Genomic DNA, 19,400 nt, shown 5'->3' on the forward strand with positions numbered 1-19,400 from the left:
TTAGAAGGATGGGGAATAGGTATAAGAGAGAATCTGCTTCCGAACCAAGAAATCCAAAGATTTTATTATTTTTAAACATTTATTTGTTTAAAGATGGAGTCTTTTGGGTTTCGACAGTTTGTTAAAACCCATTAACCGCCAAGCAAAGAAATACTGCAATAATATGTAATATATTTGATTAACTAGAGTAAAATAAACTTAAACATTCGTAAAAAAATTGTTTCACACTTTGATAATGGCAGGTGTCACAACAACAAAATGGTTCGTTTTCGAACCTTTGGCGGAAATGAGATATAAAAATTGAAATACACAATTTTATTTTTTGTGAAAAGTCTCAAAACATTTAGAGTGTAAATGGACCTGGAAGTTTTGATAAACAAAAATAGTATGGTTAGAACATTGCCTACACCTTCTTTCTCAAAAACGAAGTCGAACGGCCCTCTATCTTTTTTAGAAATTATTTTAGATATTTCCAGTTTACACTTTCCAATCCTGTATCTTGCACTGTGCCAGTTGCATAAATTCGACAAATCGACATATTGTCTACAACACTACACAACCTCCCTTATGTAGCTCCCTCCCCCTTCCCCCACCCTAGATTATAACAAAACTGAATACCAGAATACCCGTCTTTCTAAAGGTACGTATCCACTACGTTCGTAATATTCGACCACCGAGGGTGCCTCACGATCGTTGGCGCACTGTTACACGGTCCGGGAGTGCCTACCATTCACTATGTTCACAAACCGCTTGCGCTCCGCGCTCCATGCAACTGCTACCATCTACATGCATGCGCTCCTCTACATATAAACCGCCACCTATTGGACCGTTGACGCGGAGCGCACACTGTTGCATGGTCCGAGAGCGCCAACCATCCACTATGCTCACGGACTTCTTGCGCTTCGCGCTCTCTGTAACTGCTCCAATCGATACGGTATGCGCTCCCTTACATAAAAACCGCCACACATTGGAACGTCGAGGCAGAGTGCGCACCATTGCACAGTCCGGGAGCGCCAAACGTGTCCACTATGTGGAGCAGTTGCAGGAGCTCGGAGCGCAAGAATAGTGGATACGTGTTTTTACACATAATAAAGAAATATCCCAACAAATTACTGCCTGTGCATCACCTTGAACTTATTCCTGATCAGACAGGATTATATGTCGACTTCCGCCAATGGTTCGTTATCGAACCATTATTTTCAAACACGAGATTTGATGACTCAGAAATTTTTTTTTTGGTTTTTTTATAGCAATTGGTGTACAAATAGGTTAAAAAAATAATGTTTTATTTTATTTGACCACAAAAGTGTTATGCCAATAAAATTACTACAGTAAAAATAAAGTTGTGTCGAAGGATTGAAAATGTCGGACATTTAGAAAATATTTTTGTGATGAAAGCATGAGTTTGGAAATTAAACAAAATTAAATTTAGTTACACTTATATCTTCTGGTTGCTTAAAAAATACAAAGATTTAAAAAAAATTAACGAATTGTCAAAAAAAAATTCTACAAAATAATGGTGCGTTTTCGCACCTTTGGCGCTAAATGGGTTAAAAGAGGTCGCTATATCGTCTAAATGTTAATTATACAGGGTGTCCCGAAAAGATTGGTCATAAACTATACGACACATTCTGGGGTCAAAAATAGTTCGATTGAACCTAACTTACCTTAGTACAAATGTGCTCATAAAAAAAGTTACAGCCCTTAGAAGTTACAAAATGAAAATCGATTTTTTTCAATATATCAAAAACTATTAGAGATTTTTTATTGAAAATGGATATGTATCATTCTTATGGCAGGAACATCTTAAAACAAAATTAAAGTGAAATTTGTCCACCCCATAAAAATTTTATGGGGGTTTTGTTCCTTTAAACCCCCCCAAACTTTTGTGTATGTTCCAATTAATTCATTATTGTGGTACCATTAGTTAATCACAATATTTTTAAAACTTATTTCCCTCTTAGTATTTTTTCGATAAGCCAGTTTTTATCGAGATGCGGCTTATTTTTTAATATATTTACATAAAAATGTTATGGGGGTTTTGTTCCTTTAAACCCTCCAAATGTTTGTGTACGTTCCAATTAAACTATTATTTTGGTATCATTAGTTAAGCACAGTGTTTTTAAAACTTTTTTGCCTCCTAGTCTTTTTTTGATAAGTCACCTTTTATCGAGATGTGGCTTCTTTTTCAAAATATACCTAAAAATGTAAATTATAAATAAATTTTCAGTATTAACAGGTCTCTATAATCGTACTTAACCATATACAAATATGTGGTGGATTCGACAAATATTCAAAATATCTCGATAAACAGTGGCTTATCGAAAAAGTACTAAAAGACAAAAAAGTTTTAAAAACATTGTGTTTCACTAATGGTGCCACAATAATAATTTAATTAGAACGTACACAAAAGTTTGGGGGGGGGGGGTTTAAGGGAACAAAACCACCATAAAATTTTTGTGGGATGCACAAATTCCACTTTAATTTTTATTTTAGATGTTGTTGCCATAAAAATGCCACATGTCCATTTTCAATAAAGAATTTCTAAGAGTTTTCGATATATGACAAAAAATCGATTTTCATTTTGTAACTTCAAAGGGCTGTAACTTTTTTTGTGTGCAGTATTATATATAGGTAAGTGAGGTTCAATCAACCTATTTTTGACCCCAGAATCTGCGATATAATTTATGACCAATCTTTTCGGGACACCCTGTATTTTGTAATTGACATGAATGGCAAAGATAATTGCATCATTGCATATGCTTTCCTGACGAGAACAAAAGAGTTCGAAATGGTCCATAGAAAGATGGTAATGATCTCTGAATCGAAATTAAATATAATGCCTTTTATCTACCCACGGTTTTACTCACGTATCGAGTACTAGGAAGCAGATTTGTTGATCTTTACCTCGGTGAATTGATATGTTGTGGAGTGCAACTATGTAGACTCCCCATGTCTCTACATTCATCACCCTTTCCTTGCAATTTTTAGAAGGATGGGGAATAGGTATAAGAGAGAATCTGCTTCCGAACCAAGAAATCCAAAGATTTTATTATTTTTAAACATTTATTTGTTTAAAGATGGAGTCTTTTGGGTTTCGACAGTTTGTTAACTGGAAGAATTTTAGACATAGAAGGATTAGACATTCTCGTTTAAAGTACAAAAAAATGTTCTATAATTAATATTCGTATTTGCTTGTACTTTAGTATTAATTATAGCCGGTAATTACTTGACTATGGCAAGGAAAGGAGAAAGATAAGCTTGATACTCTAATTTTTTTACGTACAGCAAAAAAGTTCGATACTGAAAATTGAGGAGTTCACTCTTAAGGGAAGGTAAGGATAATGAAGTGGCGGTTTGTCACTGGCAGCTGAAAAGGGGCCGTGAAGGCGAACGGCAGGCAGCGTGGCAGCGGGTAGGAATTTACATGAGGCACCTCCTCTAATAACATCAATTAACTCTGTTGACATAGCAGTAGACGTTGCTCCTCGAGGTTCTTAATCTAAGACGATCATGGGGTCGCGCGATGTAACATAAATGTCAGTAATTATGTATCATACCGTAATGGCATAAAAATCTAATAAAACGGAAAACATATTTTCCCTAAAGTAACGTAATGAATAAAGACAAGATTGAACACAATCTTTTTTGTGAATTAATTGCAAAGGTACTTAAAAAGTGTGTAAAGAGATCGATGATAAGTCACTACAGATAGGGGGAATAGAGCACACCGCAATGGCTTGCCTTGATCGGGGTAGGATTTTGTGGGGAAGTCCTTATAGTCCCAGGGCTCCCACATGGCAAGCAATTTGCTGATAGAGAGCCCCTATAGACTATCTGGGGGGATGCATTGGGGCACAATGGAGATTCCTTACATGTGTTAATCCTCTTCGCCCCAATGAATTGTATCACCAAAATGTAATTTTCCAGGGTTGTGAAAGTCTCTTAGGCTGGATTAAACACTATTGTTTGATTGCTTGCATTCATTTCTTAGTTGTGCGCTTTAGGCTTATGATATTGTTACAACTTCTTGAATATCTCTTGAATCCCACCGCTGTTACAAGCAGAGGTAGAAATTATAAATAGTTTATCTCAAATTCACGAAAATTTTCAGTTAGAGGTAAGTCAAATTACTAGTAGAATAGATAAATTAGAGGAACAACAAAACGATATAAAAACTCATTTAAAAAAAGAATGTGTGTGTACTTTGTACGCACGTAAGAAGTTATACTTCTATTATATGATTTCAACGAAATCAATATACTTTAAACAGTTTCTCTACTGCTTTCCAAAAATTTTTATTAAAACAATACCAAAAATTAAAAAAATAAAAGAATAAAACACACACAAACACATTGAAAAATGCCACAAATGATTTCTGAACAATAATTGTTGCCAAAAATTTTAATTAAATACGTATTTTCCAAAAAAAATTATATGATAATATACTTACAATCATAAAATCTATAAAAAAAAATAAAAAAATGATATAACTTGCATTGGGCTTGAGCCTACTTCCCGTGTATCCCGCCGTACGAGAGTTGAAGCGATTTCAAACTGCACCACTTTCGCGTATACGTCATGTGGGAATATACACAAACTGAACAACTTTTTGAAATTTTGTTTATATGAATTTTTATTAGTTTGATTTTTGTCGAATTAAAATACAACAATATATAGAGCAAGAAAACGATACATTAGATGAAAATTTGTAGAAAGTTTATTGGTAATCAGATTATGTAAATTAAAGCATTGCCTACTAGGGGTATAGCATAGCAAGTACTAGGTAAGTACAATATTGTTTTTACATTTTCCAAATATGTATGAAGATAATTTTTTATTGGAATACAACTGAAACATTTAGAATTACGTACCTGTGGCGTTTCAAAACTATTTAAAAAGTCACTATAATTATAAATTTGATTTTATTTCTGTCCTCACAACAATAAAAACTAATATATTATACAACATTTTTGTTTACCGATAACCTCCATATTGAACAATTATTGACAGATCATTTCAACACCCAATCAGAGCCCGTATAAAGACTAATACCAAACTGTCGGTGTGCGCATGCGCGCAGATCAATATAAATTCACCCTCAATCTCAATCGCGCCTAAAGAAGTATAACTTCAAAAACAAAATTGACGAACAAAAAAACTATTTAGAAAATAAACTAATACTACAACAAAACGATTTATCAAACAAAATAGACAAACAACAAAACTATTTAGACCATAAACTAGTACAACAGCAAAACGATTTCGAAACTAAAATAAAACAGCAACAAAGCGATTTGAAATTTAATTTGGAAAGACAAATAGTTGATTTAGAAAGAAAAATTAAAAACCAATCTTCTTTATCCAATATTGTTTCACCAACAAATATCGAATCATAACATATAGCTTCGTCAAATTCCTTAGTTGAACCAGGTGTAATTAGGACAACCAAAATTTTGAAACCACCTACGTTCGGTGGCCAAACAGCATGGAAAACGTATCGTTTCCAATTTGAAGCTGCAGCCAGAGCAAATGGGTCACTTAGAGGACAAGCAGCAACCATTCTACAATTTCTTCCTCAGGATGCAGTTAGTTATATGTCGCTCGTACATGCTTTAGAGACAAGATATGGCCAGCAACATTTAAAACAGGTTTTCCAAAGTCAACTGAAAGTTCGATATCAAAAACATAACGAAAGCCTGCAAGAATTTGAGGCCAATATTAAAAGACTATTGCATTTGGCGTACCCTCAGGAACCTAGAGATTTTCTGGAACAACTCGGTATACAGGCATATATAGATGGACTATATGATATCGAAATGCAACAGGCTTTTCGATTACAACACCAAAACACGCTAAATGGAGATATAATCTCAGCTCAGGAGTTTGAAGCTGCGAATAGCATTTCCAGATCTCGCCCAAAATTAAAAGAAATAAGATTTCGAGAACATGACGAAGTCACTACTGCAGATAATGACCCACCTATTTTATCTCATATGTTAAGCTTACAGCAAAATATTCAACAACAATCTCAAAATCAAAACAGAAGATGCTTTAATTGCGGAAGAATGGGACATTTGCAAAATAATTGCAGAAATAAATTCCAGGCGACGAAAGAAGAATCAAATAATGAGATTAGGAGGTCGCCTAGTTCGAAATCCAGAAGCCTGTCACAAAGTTCCACTAAAAATGATGATAGATGGTTAGATGGTCACTAAGAAACAGATTTCCTATAGCTGACGATAGAAAGGAAGAAAGTACACTGGAATCTGAAGTTACTCATTTGAAGGAGCAATTAGCGATTAGTAAAATTGAAATAGAAAGGTTAAGAGAACAGATATCAATATTGCAAGAAGAGTGTAAGGTAATTCGAACCAATGCAATAACTACACAGTCCAATCTGGAAAACAAATGCCAGAAACTAATGAAAGAGAAAAATGTGTTAAATAAACAATTACAAGAATTCCAAAATGCATTAAATGAATTACAAGTTCAAAACCAATGTCAGCTAGCACAAAAAGAGAATGTAACCGAAGAAGTAAGTCTGCAGATGACGACAGTTGAATAGCAAGAAGATAATGACCAGACTTCTATGGAAAACCTTAAGAAGAGTCAAAAGGAAGATAATGACTTAAGAGTTATACGAGATTGGCTTAAAAATAGAGTAAGACCTCTTTGACAGGAAATATCCAAATACAGTGGAACTATAAAGGCGTACTGGGATCAATGGGAATATCTATATCTTCCGAATGGTCTGTTATATCGGAAGTGGGAAAGTCCCGATTGAGTACGTACAGTTCAACAAGTGGTACTGCCAAAATCACACATTAAAAGTGTGTTGCAAGAACTTCATAGCAGCCTGCCTGGAGGACATTTTGGAGTAAAAAGGACACTGACCAGAGTTCTAGACATATTTTATTGAATAATTTGTCGCCGAGATGTAGAAGATTGGTGCAAGAAATGCGATTTATGTAACGGTAGAAAAGGCCCTAGAACAAGAAGTCGTGGTAAAATGGCACAGTATGTTTTTGGAAAGCCTTTTGAATGACTTGCAGTTGATATTCTCGGTCCACTACCAACGACAGAAAGAGGTAACAAGTACTTAATGGTTGCATTGGATTATTTTTCAAAATGGCCTGAAATTGCACCCTTTCCTAATCAAGAAGCAACTACAGTAGCCGAAGCATTTATAACACGCATCGTATCAAGACATGGAGTTCCTTTAGAATTGCATTCTGATCAAGGACAAAATTTTGTATCAGAATTATGGCCAGAATTAATGAAAATCTTGGGTATTAAGAATACTCGCACTACGCCTCTCCATCCACAATCAGACGGAATGATCGGAAGACACAATAGAACTCTATTTGTCAATATCTTTCTATGTTTGTTGCTGATAATCAAAAAGATTGGGATACTTTAATTCCTCTATTCCTGTTAGCCTGCAGAAGTTCTGAACATGAAGCAACTGGTTATTCTCCATCTATGATGATCACCGGTAGAGAAATGAAGCTTCCTCAAGATGTTATTTTCGGAAGATTGCGTCCCTGTGAAGAAGAACGTTCATCCCTGACGTACATCGAAAATTTAAGAAAAAAATTAGAAAAGGTCTACGAATTTGCCCGTAAAAGTTTGAAGCTTTAAAGTGATAAAGCCAAGTCCAGGCTAGATATGCATGCTACGGGGACAAAATTTGAAAGAGGTGACCCAGTATGGTTATACAATCCCACACGTAAGAAAGGACTTTGTCCGAAGCTTCAACGAAGCTGGGAAGGCCCGTACACCGTACTGCAGAAGATAAACGGTATTATCTACCGCATCCAGTTTTCAGCTAGAAGTAAACCCAAGGTAATTCATATCGAGAGATTAGCCCCATATCATGGAACTGATTCACCCTGTTGGCTTCACCAGACCCTGACAGACCAGTTATTCGAGGCGAATAACTATAAAGGAGGAAGCAGTGTTATGACATTTCCGTAGATTGATTCTACATAGAAAAAGTCCCTCGACGTGAAAAAAGTAGTCATGTACGAGAATGTCCTGGATGTCATAGAATAACCCAGAAATGTCTGGTGACGTCTAGAACGTCAGGAATCTATATAAACATATGTATTTGACATTTTACAGTTCAGTTCAGTTTCAGTTGTATTCCAGTATTTGTACAGTAAATTCAGTTGTATTGAGTTAACGATTTAAAAGTATTGTACTTTCTGTTGAGTTGAATAAAAGTATTTCAAAGAAGTTGAGTTCATATGAAATAATCAAGGAAATGAAATGAATGCCAAGATTGGAAAGGACACTGAATAAATGAAAACAATTGGTAAGGCATAGCCTCCATGATACAACCAGCAGTGGATGCAAAGGACTGATTGATGATGATGATGATGATGATGATGAAGGCCAAAATATCATTAATGATGCAGCAATAAAAGCAAGCTGGAAAACCATTTGGAGGGTCTGCTAACACTGCAAATAAAAATAAATACAGCTTATGTTGTACTGAATTTGGAAATAATAGAAGTTCATAACCGTAGTAATGTATTAATATATTTACCTACAAGAGTAGCCCTATGCATTGACAATATACCTGCTGGAGCTTAAAAAAATGTGACAAAATAGGACTAGCTGTTAACGTAGATATAGCTAAAGCCCTAATACAAGTAAGGAAAAAACGGAACTTGCAAAATTTGCTAAAACACGATGCAAATATTGAAGTTTTAAAACAGTCACACACCTGGGCGTACAGATAACTGAGAACGGTATCGAGCAGGAGGAAATACGGAAAAGGATAATGCTTGCTAACGAAGCATACTTGTCTTTGCCACAGGTGTGTTGATCCAAAGATATCCATATGAAAGTAAAGTTCAAAATATATAAAACCACCATACGGCTAATAGCAATATATGGCACAGAAATATAAATCATCACAGAAAAAACAATAAATCTTATTAGTTCTTTGGAAAGAAAGATATGAGGATATTGAGGCCCATCTGCTAGAGTGGTATGTGGATAATAAGGTTCAACCACGAGTTATATCAATATTAACTGGAACCCTCATGTAAAATACAAAGATTGCTCTGGGCACGTCCCCTTATAAGAATGGATAGTAACAGAAACAGAACACTTAGTAGAACGTTTAGGACTTAGGTGACAAGTGAGAACTGATGTTAGAGAACTATTATTATTATATACTTAAAGAGAACAGCAAAGAAAAGGGATGCTTGGAGGCAGATGCTGCAGGAGGCCAGGGTCCGACTTGGGCTGTAGCGCCATTGGAGAGAAAGAGCGCCTTTTTATTAGTTTTCCCCCTTCCACTTTCTACTATTTTTGTTTTGTGAACAACTATAATATTGATATCTATTAAATTCAGCCTACTATGCAAGGTTATTCACGGATTCCAAACGTAACAATAAAATAATACTTTAATTCCTTTCACCAATGTATTATACGATTTGTTTTCGCATCCTGAATACATATCATTTAATTTAAATGTTATCCCTTCGACGGAATCCAGTTGTGACTCGGCTTGTGACATTGATTGCGGGACCTGTCAACTAAGTCTGTCGCATTTAGGGTCTTACCCCGTGTTAACTAGCTCACGCTCGTCATAACCCGCTCTAATCGAATACTGAGATTATGTCCATCACAGTACGATGCCTCTTATTATAAAGTTATTGTAAACGATATTGCTTTAGGTGTGTAGCTGCGAAATTTATTCTAAATTGAAATTCTCCCTAATTTTAATTGGTTGAGGTTTGGGCTAAAGCATTTTCGTCTTCATTTCGGTCTTGGGTCTGCTAATGGGAAATGACCCTTTGCCAAGGGTTCAAAATTTAAATTTTCTTTAAGTTGCATTAGAAAAACTTGGAGCAAATTGATTAACTTTGTCAAGGGTGTCGAAAGAAAATAAGCATTTATGTTATTATAGGATTAAAAGCGTGGAATTGTATCTAATTTATTCGGTTTCAGAATAGTGTATTCCAAATTATTTTTAAATGATAATTGGGAGACATACTCAAATACACAAAATAGGAGATGATTTTATTACACGTGTGCATAAATCCAAAAGATGATGTACAAGTAAGGCATGTACACATATTGTAATTATTATTGTGTATATCGGCGCGCATCGCCGACACGTCGAGAAAATCCAACAGTATGAGCGTTCAACCTACATCTCACCATGGCACAAATAAGAGAGAAGGAAGTGATCGGAGACAGTCTTGCGGTGTTAAGCTCTAGTCTTCCTGTCTAACTGGTGTACTGAACTGGTAAGCCAATCTGGGCTGGCACATATTGAGTTGGAGCCTACCGGGGCGAAGAAACTCTGCACTGAAGAGATGCTTCGCTCGTAATTAAACAGAATCCATGTAACCGAGTAGTGAACGGTTGCTTCCATCTCAGGCCTGGATTTGTAAAGGTATTAGTCGTTGATTCTTTGATTCCGTGCTTGCGATGTTGCGTGTGGTGTTATACCGGACTGAGGTATAACATTTCCAAGTTTACGTCCGTGAACGTATAAAGTGGTGCGAGTCTGTGCGTAATTGGTTCTTGCATTACATTAATATTTTCTTTGTATTTTATTTTGATAGTGATAAATACAATTTTATTTTTCTTTTGCTGACGTCTGCCAACGGCATTTCTTCGGGACGAAGCAAAGACGGAGTATTATTTTATTTTTATCATTTTAATTTTTATCATTAAGGGAAGACAAGAAGATATAGAATACGAAATAACATCATCAGGGAACAATGTGGCGTGCAAGATGTAGTCAGATGGGGCAGGCAAAGACGAAGAGAACGGTTCAGTCATGTAAAAAGAATGGAGGAGGACAGACTACCAAGAATTGCTCTAGAAGGAAAACCAGCTGGCAAGCGTCCACCGGGCAGACCACCAAAAAGATGGAGAGATAGCTGGCAGTCTACCTCTCAAGAAATACTTCAACGTCGGAATTAACAGATCGACAGATCTACAACAAGTATAAGAATAAGATTTTAATTTTAGTTTGTATATAAATATACAGAATATACTTATTTATTTTGCACCTGTGTTTTACTGAATCGTTTGTCCAAAAAGGACTATGTACCCGTTACGATATGAAATTACATATTAATATAATTTTGGTTGTGTGGACAGTATGTTTTTAGGTTGCTGGTGCAAGTAAAATTTAGAGAAAATTATGATAATATAAAAAACGCCGTAAAAATGAGTGGCGCATACAATATTCGAGCTACAAAAGAGCTGATATGAATATTACGTGGCGCGAAAATGTAGTTTCATTTTGATGGAAAATAAAATTCTAGTTTTATTTTGAAAGATTTTTTCCAAAATATTTGCTAAATTTGAACTAAAACGCGCCACAAAAGAGTAACTTTAATACAGTTTGCATTTTGAGGCTCTTTTGTGGCGTGTTTTACTTCCAATTTAGCACATATTATGGAAAAAATCTTTCAAAATAAAGCTAGAATTTTATTTTCCATCAAAATGAAAATACATTTTCGCTCCACGTAATATTCATATCATCTCTTTTGTAACTGGAATATTGTATGCGCCACTCATTTTTACGGCGTTTAGCGGTTTTTTATTCTTGTATCAGGAGTTTTTCAAAGATTTTTTTATAAATTAAATGTATGAAGTTCAATGTAATGTTTCTCGATTACACGTTAAGCGTTATAAATGGTCGCCTTTGTCGCATTCTCTACCAAATGCTCTAGTAGTTACGACAACAGACGTGTGATAAGACAATCCGAGTTCATATCCCAGCCATCCTAATAATTATGGTCGTGAAATGAACTCGGATTGCCAGGTAAAATTTAGCGTAACCACTATAACTACAAAAACCATTTCGGCAAGAATGGTTAAACGGATTATACTTTTGGAGCTCGATAAGTTCTGAACAGCTTAACCGATTTTGAACATTAAACATGAGTTTAAAACGTATTGGCAAGTAGTATCTTATGCATCCAAGGTCAGGTATGATAACTGAAGGTATTACAGGAACTATTGAGCTTGAAAAACCGTTTTTCCCATAAGAAATAGATTTGGTCATATTTATGAAGCCTATAACAAAAAAATTCGAATTTTCCCAGATATGTGGTATACACCGTTATACGCGTCTAGAGATCTCCTACAAACGCTCAGTTATTGGCTCAATTCGTAGGTTGAAATTTTGAGTAATTGTCAAAAACCAAAATTTTCAAAGTTTAATTTTTCAGTTTTTCGGCTATACTGAGCCGTGTGTAGGTATGATCTTGACCGCTTAGGCACACCATTTGAAAGCTTAACTTAATGCTATTTGCGGTTTTCTTGGCTCTCCTTGAACCTAAGATATACACGCCCAAAAAATATGCCATTTTGTGTCTACTTAGCCCTATAGCTGGCTTATGGGTAGTCAAAAGTCACAAACTACACCGGTTCTGAATCGGACCTAACCCCCTCTTGAAACACAGAAAAAAATTCAAATCGGTGTAACTTTTCCACATGCATACATACATAGTATGTACATACCTACATACATACATATCCACAAATATTTTCTCCTTTTTAAATAAAAATTGAGTCATATTTCTGAGCTCGGTAACTTTTGAATGGTATAACCGATTTTTAAAATTAGACATGAGTGGGAAAGGTAATGTAGTGCTATCAGAAGCCGCAAAGGTCGGACTTAAATTTTTTAAATCATTGGGAGTTTTGGGGACGAAAACGAAAAACAGACCCAAAATGGAAAGGGCCGTAAAATCCACACACTTGGACCAAAATGGAGAGTTGACATACGGATCGGCGAGTCTTTTCCTAAACTTTAAGATGGGATTTGGCCCAATTTTCAATTCAGTCAGATTTAGAAAATCGAAAATTTCGTGTATATTATATTATAGTGTCGCATGTAGGGGTATTGTGCGCCACTGGCGAGAATATCAATGGTTTTTTTATAATATATTTCAAGGAAAACGTACCTGGTCGAGACTTAAGACTTAACTATCGAAAAATCCCTAACGTTTTCCTCTTTAAATTAAATTTAGTTAACAGTCGGATCCATTTTTATGAAAATGACATGTAAGCATTTTCGTATAAAAAGTATATTTTGATAGCTTTCGACGGCATCTGTCACTAACAGGTATAATCTTGTTTTTAATAGGCCCCACACGTGAGTTTATGTAACATAACAATCGTCGGTGAAAAGAGGGCGAAATTTCTTTCGAAATGTCGTTCAGAGGGCTTTGGCGTCTCCCAATAACACATAACGACCCTTCATATTATTTACTCTGATATTGTATAATATACAATGAAAATACTGAAAGCGCTTTTGGCGTATTCACAACAAAATTTTAAATTCACCTAAAAAGTCTATCTACTATTTACAAAAAATATTTTAACACGTTCGTGACACAAAATTCCGAGATTTTACCTCTTTACTCTGGGCTAATTAGCAAAATTCATGGAAAAGTTATTTACCAGCAATTTTATTGCTGGAATCGAATTATAAGATCCTATATATTAATAATATAGGTATGCAAAGTCCGCAGATAGTGTGCTACTTTTTTATAGCTCTATAACTCCGAAGATTATAACTTTACAACCAAAACACCTTAATAAAAATTCACCGCAATTAAATTCTGCATAGAGATAAGTTTTTCACGACTTGCTCCGACGAAAATTTTCCTCGGAAAATGCGGGTTTTCCTAACAAAATCTCTAATTGTCAAATAAAGTTTTAGGTAAGTAATTATTAATCAATAATTAAATAACTTAGTAACATCAAAGCTTTCTTGGTATAGATTGTAATTCCAGAAGCCGGTGAAAATTAAACGAATATTTTAGCAACAATTCAATTGTTAATTAACAAATTACGATCGCAATAATAACCAAAATAATCATGATATATTGATCAAACTTATAAAGATTATAAAGATGAGATGCTTATTTAATATTTTATTGACAAAATATAAATTTTTCTTTTTTTTGCATAATCTTTCAATTTTGAAAAAAAAATAGTTATAATACGCTGGTCTAATTAGTAAAGTACAAAGAAAGGTTATTTACCAGCAATTTTATTGCTGGAATCGAATTATAAGATCCTACATATTATTAATATAGGTATGCAAAGTCCGCATATAGTGTGGCTACTTTTTATAAACAAAATGGCGCCGACAAATCGTATTTCTTTCAATTATTGCCCTATAACTCCGAAGATTTTAACTTTACACCAAAAACACTCAAATAAAAATTCACCCCAATTTAATTCTGCATAGGGTCATGTTTTTCCCGATTTGCTCCGACGAAAATTTTCCTCGGAAAACGTGGGTTTTCCCAAAAAAATCTCGAATTTTCAAATAAATTTTTTGGGCCAGTAATTATTTATCAATAATTATATAGCTTGGTGAAATAAAATCTTTCTTGTTATAAATTATAAATTCAGAAGCCGGTGAAAATAAAACGAATATTTTAGCAACAATTTAATTGTTAATTAACAATTTACAGTCGCAATAACAACCAAAATAATCATGAGACATTGATCAAACTTAGAAAGATTATAAAGGTGTGATGCCTATTTAATATTTTGTCGACAAAATATAAATTTTTCATTTTTTGCATAATCTTTAAATGTTTAAAAAATTGTTATAAACAAATTAAGATTTCTCAGAAATTGTTTATTATATTCTAATTAAAAAAAATACATAAAATGCGTATTTCATAGGTCTTGAAAATGAATGCTTTAAAAAAATTTTCCAACCATTTGCAAAAAAGGTATGAAACAGCAAAATAAATATACCAAATCTCCGTTGTTTATAATTTGTTTTAATTGTTTCAAAGCTTAAAAGTTAGTCTATGGTACAACCTAATTACTCACAAAGAATGTCGAAAATTAGTGCAATGGTTATATTTTAATCAAAGATTAAAAATACTTTTTTTTTGTAATTTTTAGCGCAAACGTAGGCTTGATACAGAGTCGGAGCTAAAATGTTCACTCGAAGCGACTGACACGCAGCATGCATTATTTATTAAAAGTGTACATCACGCGGCCGGTCGTCGCTCCGAGTGAAAATTTTAGCTACAGTACTGTGTTACTCTACTTTCGCGCGTGTAAATTACAAAAAAATATATTTATAATCTTTAATTAAAATATAACTATTAAACTGATAATCGATATTTTTTTGTAAATAATTAGCTTGTACTTTAAACTCACTTCTACGCTTTGAAAGAATTAAAAAATATTATAAACACAGTAGTAATCGCATGTTTATTTTGCTGTTTCATAACTTTTTTACAAATGGTTGCAAAAAAGTTTTAAAGCATTTATTTTAAAGATATTTAAAATGCGCATTTTAGCTATTTTTTAAAATTATAATATAATAAAAACTTTCTGAGAAACGTTAATTTGTTTATAACTATTTTTTTTAAACATTTAAAGATTATGCAAAAAAATAAAATATTCATATTTTGTCGACAAAATATTAAATAGGCATCTCATCTTTATAATATTTCAAAGCTTGATCAGTGTATCATAATTATTTTGGTTATTATTGCGACCGTAAACTATTAATTAACAATTGAATTGTTGCTAAAATATTCGTTTAATTTTCATCAGCTTCTCTAACTATAATCTAAACCAAAAAGGCTTTTAAGTCACCAAATTATTTAATTATTGGTAGATAATTACTTATCTAAAACTTTATTTGAAAATTAAAGATTTTGTTGGGAAAACCCGCATTTTCCGAGGAAAATTTTCGTCGGAGCAGATCGAGAGAAACGCGTCTCTATGCAGAATTTAATCACGGTGAATTTTTATTCTAGGGTTTTTGTTGTAAAGTTAAAATCTTCGGAGTTATAGAGCAATAATTGAAAAAACCACGATTTTCATGCGCCATTTTGTTTAAAAAAAAAGTAGCACACTATCTGAGGACTTTCCATACCTATATTATTAATATGTAGGATCTTATAATTCGATTCCAGCAATAAAATTGCTGGTAAATAACTTTTCCCAAAAATGGCCTATTCTCCGATAATCAGCCCAGACTACTTAGCCATAATTTTTTTAATATATTTTAACTAAAAATCTCTATCCTGTAGGCGCAAAAATAGCAGATTTTAGTGCGATACATGAAAGTTGCATCCAGACGCGTAGCGAAAATATGAGATACGTAATCACGAGAGCGCTAAAATCTGCATATTTTTACTATAAATCTCCAGAAAAATCAGAAGTTTCAACAAATCTGCTGTAAAAAATAAAGACAAATTGAATATCAAGAAATAATCAGAAAACTAGGGGACGCTGCTTAGGTAGGTAACTAATAAAATAACAAAACAAAAATAATGTGTGTGTACTTTGTACGCCCGTAAAAAGTTATACTTCTATTATTATAATTTCAACGAAATTAATATACTTAACAGTTTATTTGTATTTTGTTTAAATATTAAACTAACTTTCTTACCTACCACTTTTAAAAATTTTTTATTAAAACGATACCAAAAATTAAAAAAAAAATATGAATCATCCGGGATTTGAACCCGGGACCTCTCGATCTCCGATCACACGCTCTACCGCTGAGCTATAATCCCTTTGCATTGACAGGTTACAAGATTTCTCATACATACTGACAAATTTAATAGACCAAGTGAAGTATACAAAAAAACTTTAAATATACTTACTATTATTATAAAATATCTTATTCCCAAGGAAGACAAATCCAAAGACAAAAAAATTATAATAAATAATACATTTACTAAAAACACCAATATATCCTTTTAATGACTTATTTGCGCTGACAGCGCTGATACATACAAATATATTGAAAGATTAGCAACGAACTACATACTGTCTGTGTGCGCATGCGCCGGCATTATAAAATTTCACTCTCGATCGTAAAGAAGTATAACTTCAAAAAAATAATTGTATTAAAGTGTGGTCAAAGTTTAGCAAAATAATTTTATCTACTCTATCTCATATTATGTGTAAGTTTTTAGTTTCTGAAAACTGTCATTATAGATAGCAGTACGGGAAGAGTTTAAAGTTTGCGTGAAGTAACAATGTATTTTAAATGGAATTGACTTTTTCGCACTGTTTTTGGCACACTTTCATATAATCAAATATCCTTAATTTTCCTATAATCAAATATCCTAAAAGTTTTGACAGTTTTGTGGTTTGAAAGAAGTTTGAATTTTTAAATGTCAAAGTTCTAAAAATTGTAGAATAGAAATGTATTCCAGTGACGAGAATTGCAGTTTTTTTTTGTTTGTTTATCGTAGATAAAATAATGTATGAACTGCGTGAAGTACTTATTGCGCACTTACGCGATGTAGAGCACTCGTTCCGCTCGTGCTCTAAATATCGCGTACGTGCTCAAAAAGCATACTTAACGAACTGTTTCATAAATAACTATTTGACGCCCAAGGGATAAAAATATGTGATGTATGCAATTGATTGATTTTTGATATTTAAATGGTTTCTTCTAACTTCTTTAAATTCTTTTAATAAAGTAGCTCTCTCTTTACCTCTCTCTTTACTTCTCTCTCTCTCTTCCTCTCTCTCTCTCTCTCTCTCTCTCTCTCTCTCTCTCTCTCTCTCTCTCTCTCTCTCTCTCTCTATCTCTCACCCAATCATTGTGAATTCATTTTGTTCTGTGATAATGCCTCACGTGAAAACGGGAAGATAATTAAGGAAGCACAAAACAAAAGATATTACAATAGATAAAAAACATTGTGATAAATTAATTAATCATTAATTATATTTTAATACAACAACCAGCGTGCTTAATTAAAGCTGGAAGTATATTAAAGCTCAAACGACAAATTGACTATAAGTAAGTTTTCGTGAAATTATTGCTCCGGGTTTTTTAGGTTACCTAATTAGGGTTATTTCAGACTGACTAAATTTAACCAATTAATAAATTTAAATTAGTGTAATTATGGAATATAGCAACTTTTCTAATATAACTTAAATAAAATGATTATTAGACTTTTTACCTAAGAGGATTCTCATTCTAAGTTTCGCGGGGCTACTATTAAGGCCGCACCTACATTGGATTCGTATTTGTCCGATCCGATCCGATCCGATCCGATCCGATCCGATCCGATCCGACGTCGGTTTGCAAACAAAATCATGGTATTAAATGGACCTTTTATATTTGACATCCTTAAAGATGGTTGAGAAAAAGGCTGTACAGAAGCCCGCTGGGGATGCACCAAAAAAGGTGCACAAACCAGGAAAACCTAGAAATTATGATTTGGGAAACGGAGTACTTAGATTTTCTAGATCTAAAATGTTCCACAAAAAAGCATTGTACAAATTTGTTGGCACGAAGGTAGAAGCTACCAAGCAACCTCAAAAGCCCCAGGTTATTGAAAAACCAATTGGTGGAGAGAAAAATGGAGGAAAGAGATTTGTTTTGGTCAAGAAACGTAGGGCATACTATCCAACCCAAGACAAAATTAAGGCCAGGCCAGCTAGGAGAACATTTAGCCAACACACGAGGTCTATTAGAAATACAATCACTCCAGGAACAGTTCTCATCCTTTTAGCTGGTTCTCACAAAGGAAAGAGGGTTGTATTCCTTAAACAACTGTACTCTGGTCTACTTTTGGCAACTGGACCTTTTGGAATCAATGCTTGCCCATTGAGGCGCATTAGCCAACGATATGTAATTGCTACATCTACCAAAATTGACGTTAGTGGAGTACAGCTGCCAGAAAACCTTAATGATGAATATTTTGCAAGAAAGAGGCAGAAGAGATCCAAGAAAGAAGAAGGTGATATTTTCCAATCCAAAAAAGAAGGTTACAAAGTAAGCGAAGATAGGAAAGCTGACCAAAAGAAAGTAGATACACAAGTTCTGGCTGCAATCAAGAAGCACTCCGACCGCAAAGTACTTTTAGCTTATTTGTCAGCCATGTGGGGACTCAGATCATCACAGTACCCACACAGATTGAAGTTTTAGATAAGAGATATGGGATGAGACAGGGATGCATTCTCTCCCCACTACTGTTCAATCTATATCCAGAAAGTATCTTCCAGGAAGCTCTTGAGGAATGCGAAAGCGGCATCAAAGTGAATGGTACCTGGGTCAATAATATACGATATGCGGATGATTCGGTCTTAATAGCAGACAATATAGAAGACCTCCAAAACCTTCTCAATAAAATTGGAGAGCATAGCGAGAATATGGGACTTAGCATTAACATAAAAAAGACGAAGCTCCTTATAATTAGCCGTCAATTATGTCAACATCAAAATGCAAGACTAGCGTATAACAACTAAGATGTAGAGCGCGTAAGAAAGTTTAAGTACCTGGGAACCTGGTTATGTGAAGACTGGATGTCGGATATGGAAATTAAATGTCGGATAGAAAGAGCCAGAAGTGCATTCATAAAATTCAGAAACGTCTTTACGAACGCTGACTTTGACCT

The 19,400-nt window shown here is 34.1% G+C and overlaps 1 protein-coding gene across 1 annotated transcript; it reads left to right on the plus strand.

The window, feature by feature from the left end:
• The first annotated feature begins 18,113 nt into the window (after positions 1–18,113).
• LOC126881820 (60S ribosomal protein L6-like) lies at positions 18,114–18,939 on the plus strand. The gene has a single exon (XM_050646406.1). It carries the CDS (start codon positions 18,137–18,139, stop codon positions 18,929–18,931), a length of 795 nt encoding a protein of 264 aa, XP_050502363.1. The 5' UTR covers positions 18,114–18,136; the 3' UTR covers positions 18,932–18,939.
• The last annotated feature ends 461 nt before the right edge of the window (positions 18,940–19,400 follow it).

This window comes from Diabrotica virgifera, chromosome 3, assembly GCF_917563875.1.
Source record: "Diabrotica virgifera virgifera chromosome 3, PGI_DIABVI_V3a".
NCBI lineage: Eukaryota > Metazoa > Arthropoda > Insecta > Coleoptera > Chrysomelidae > Diabrotica > Diabrotica virgifera.

Excerpts from the sequence above, each read along its gene's own strand:
- LOC126881820 (XM_050646406.1), top strand. The coding sequence starts at position 18,137 with ATGGTTGAGAAAAAGGCTGTACAGAAGCCCGCTGGGGATGCACCAAAA.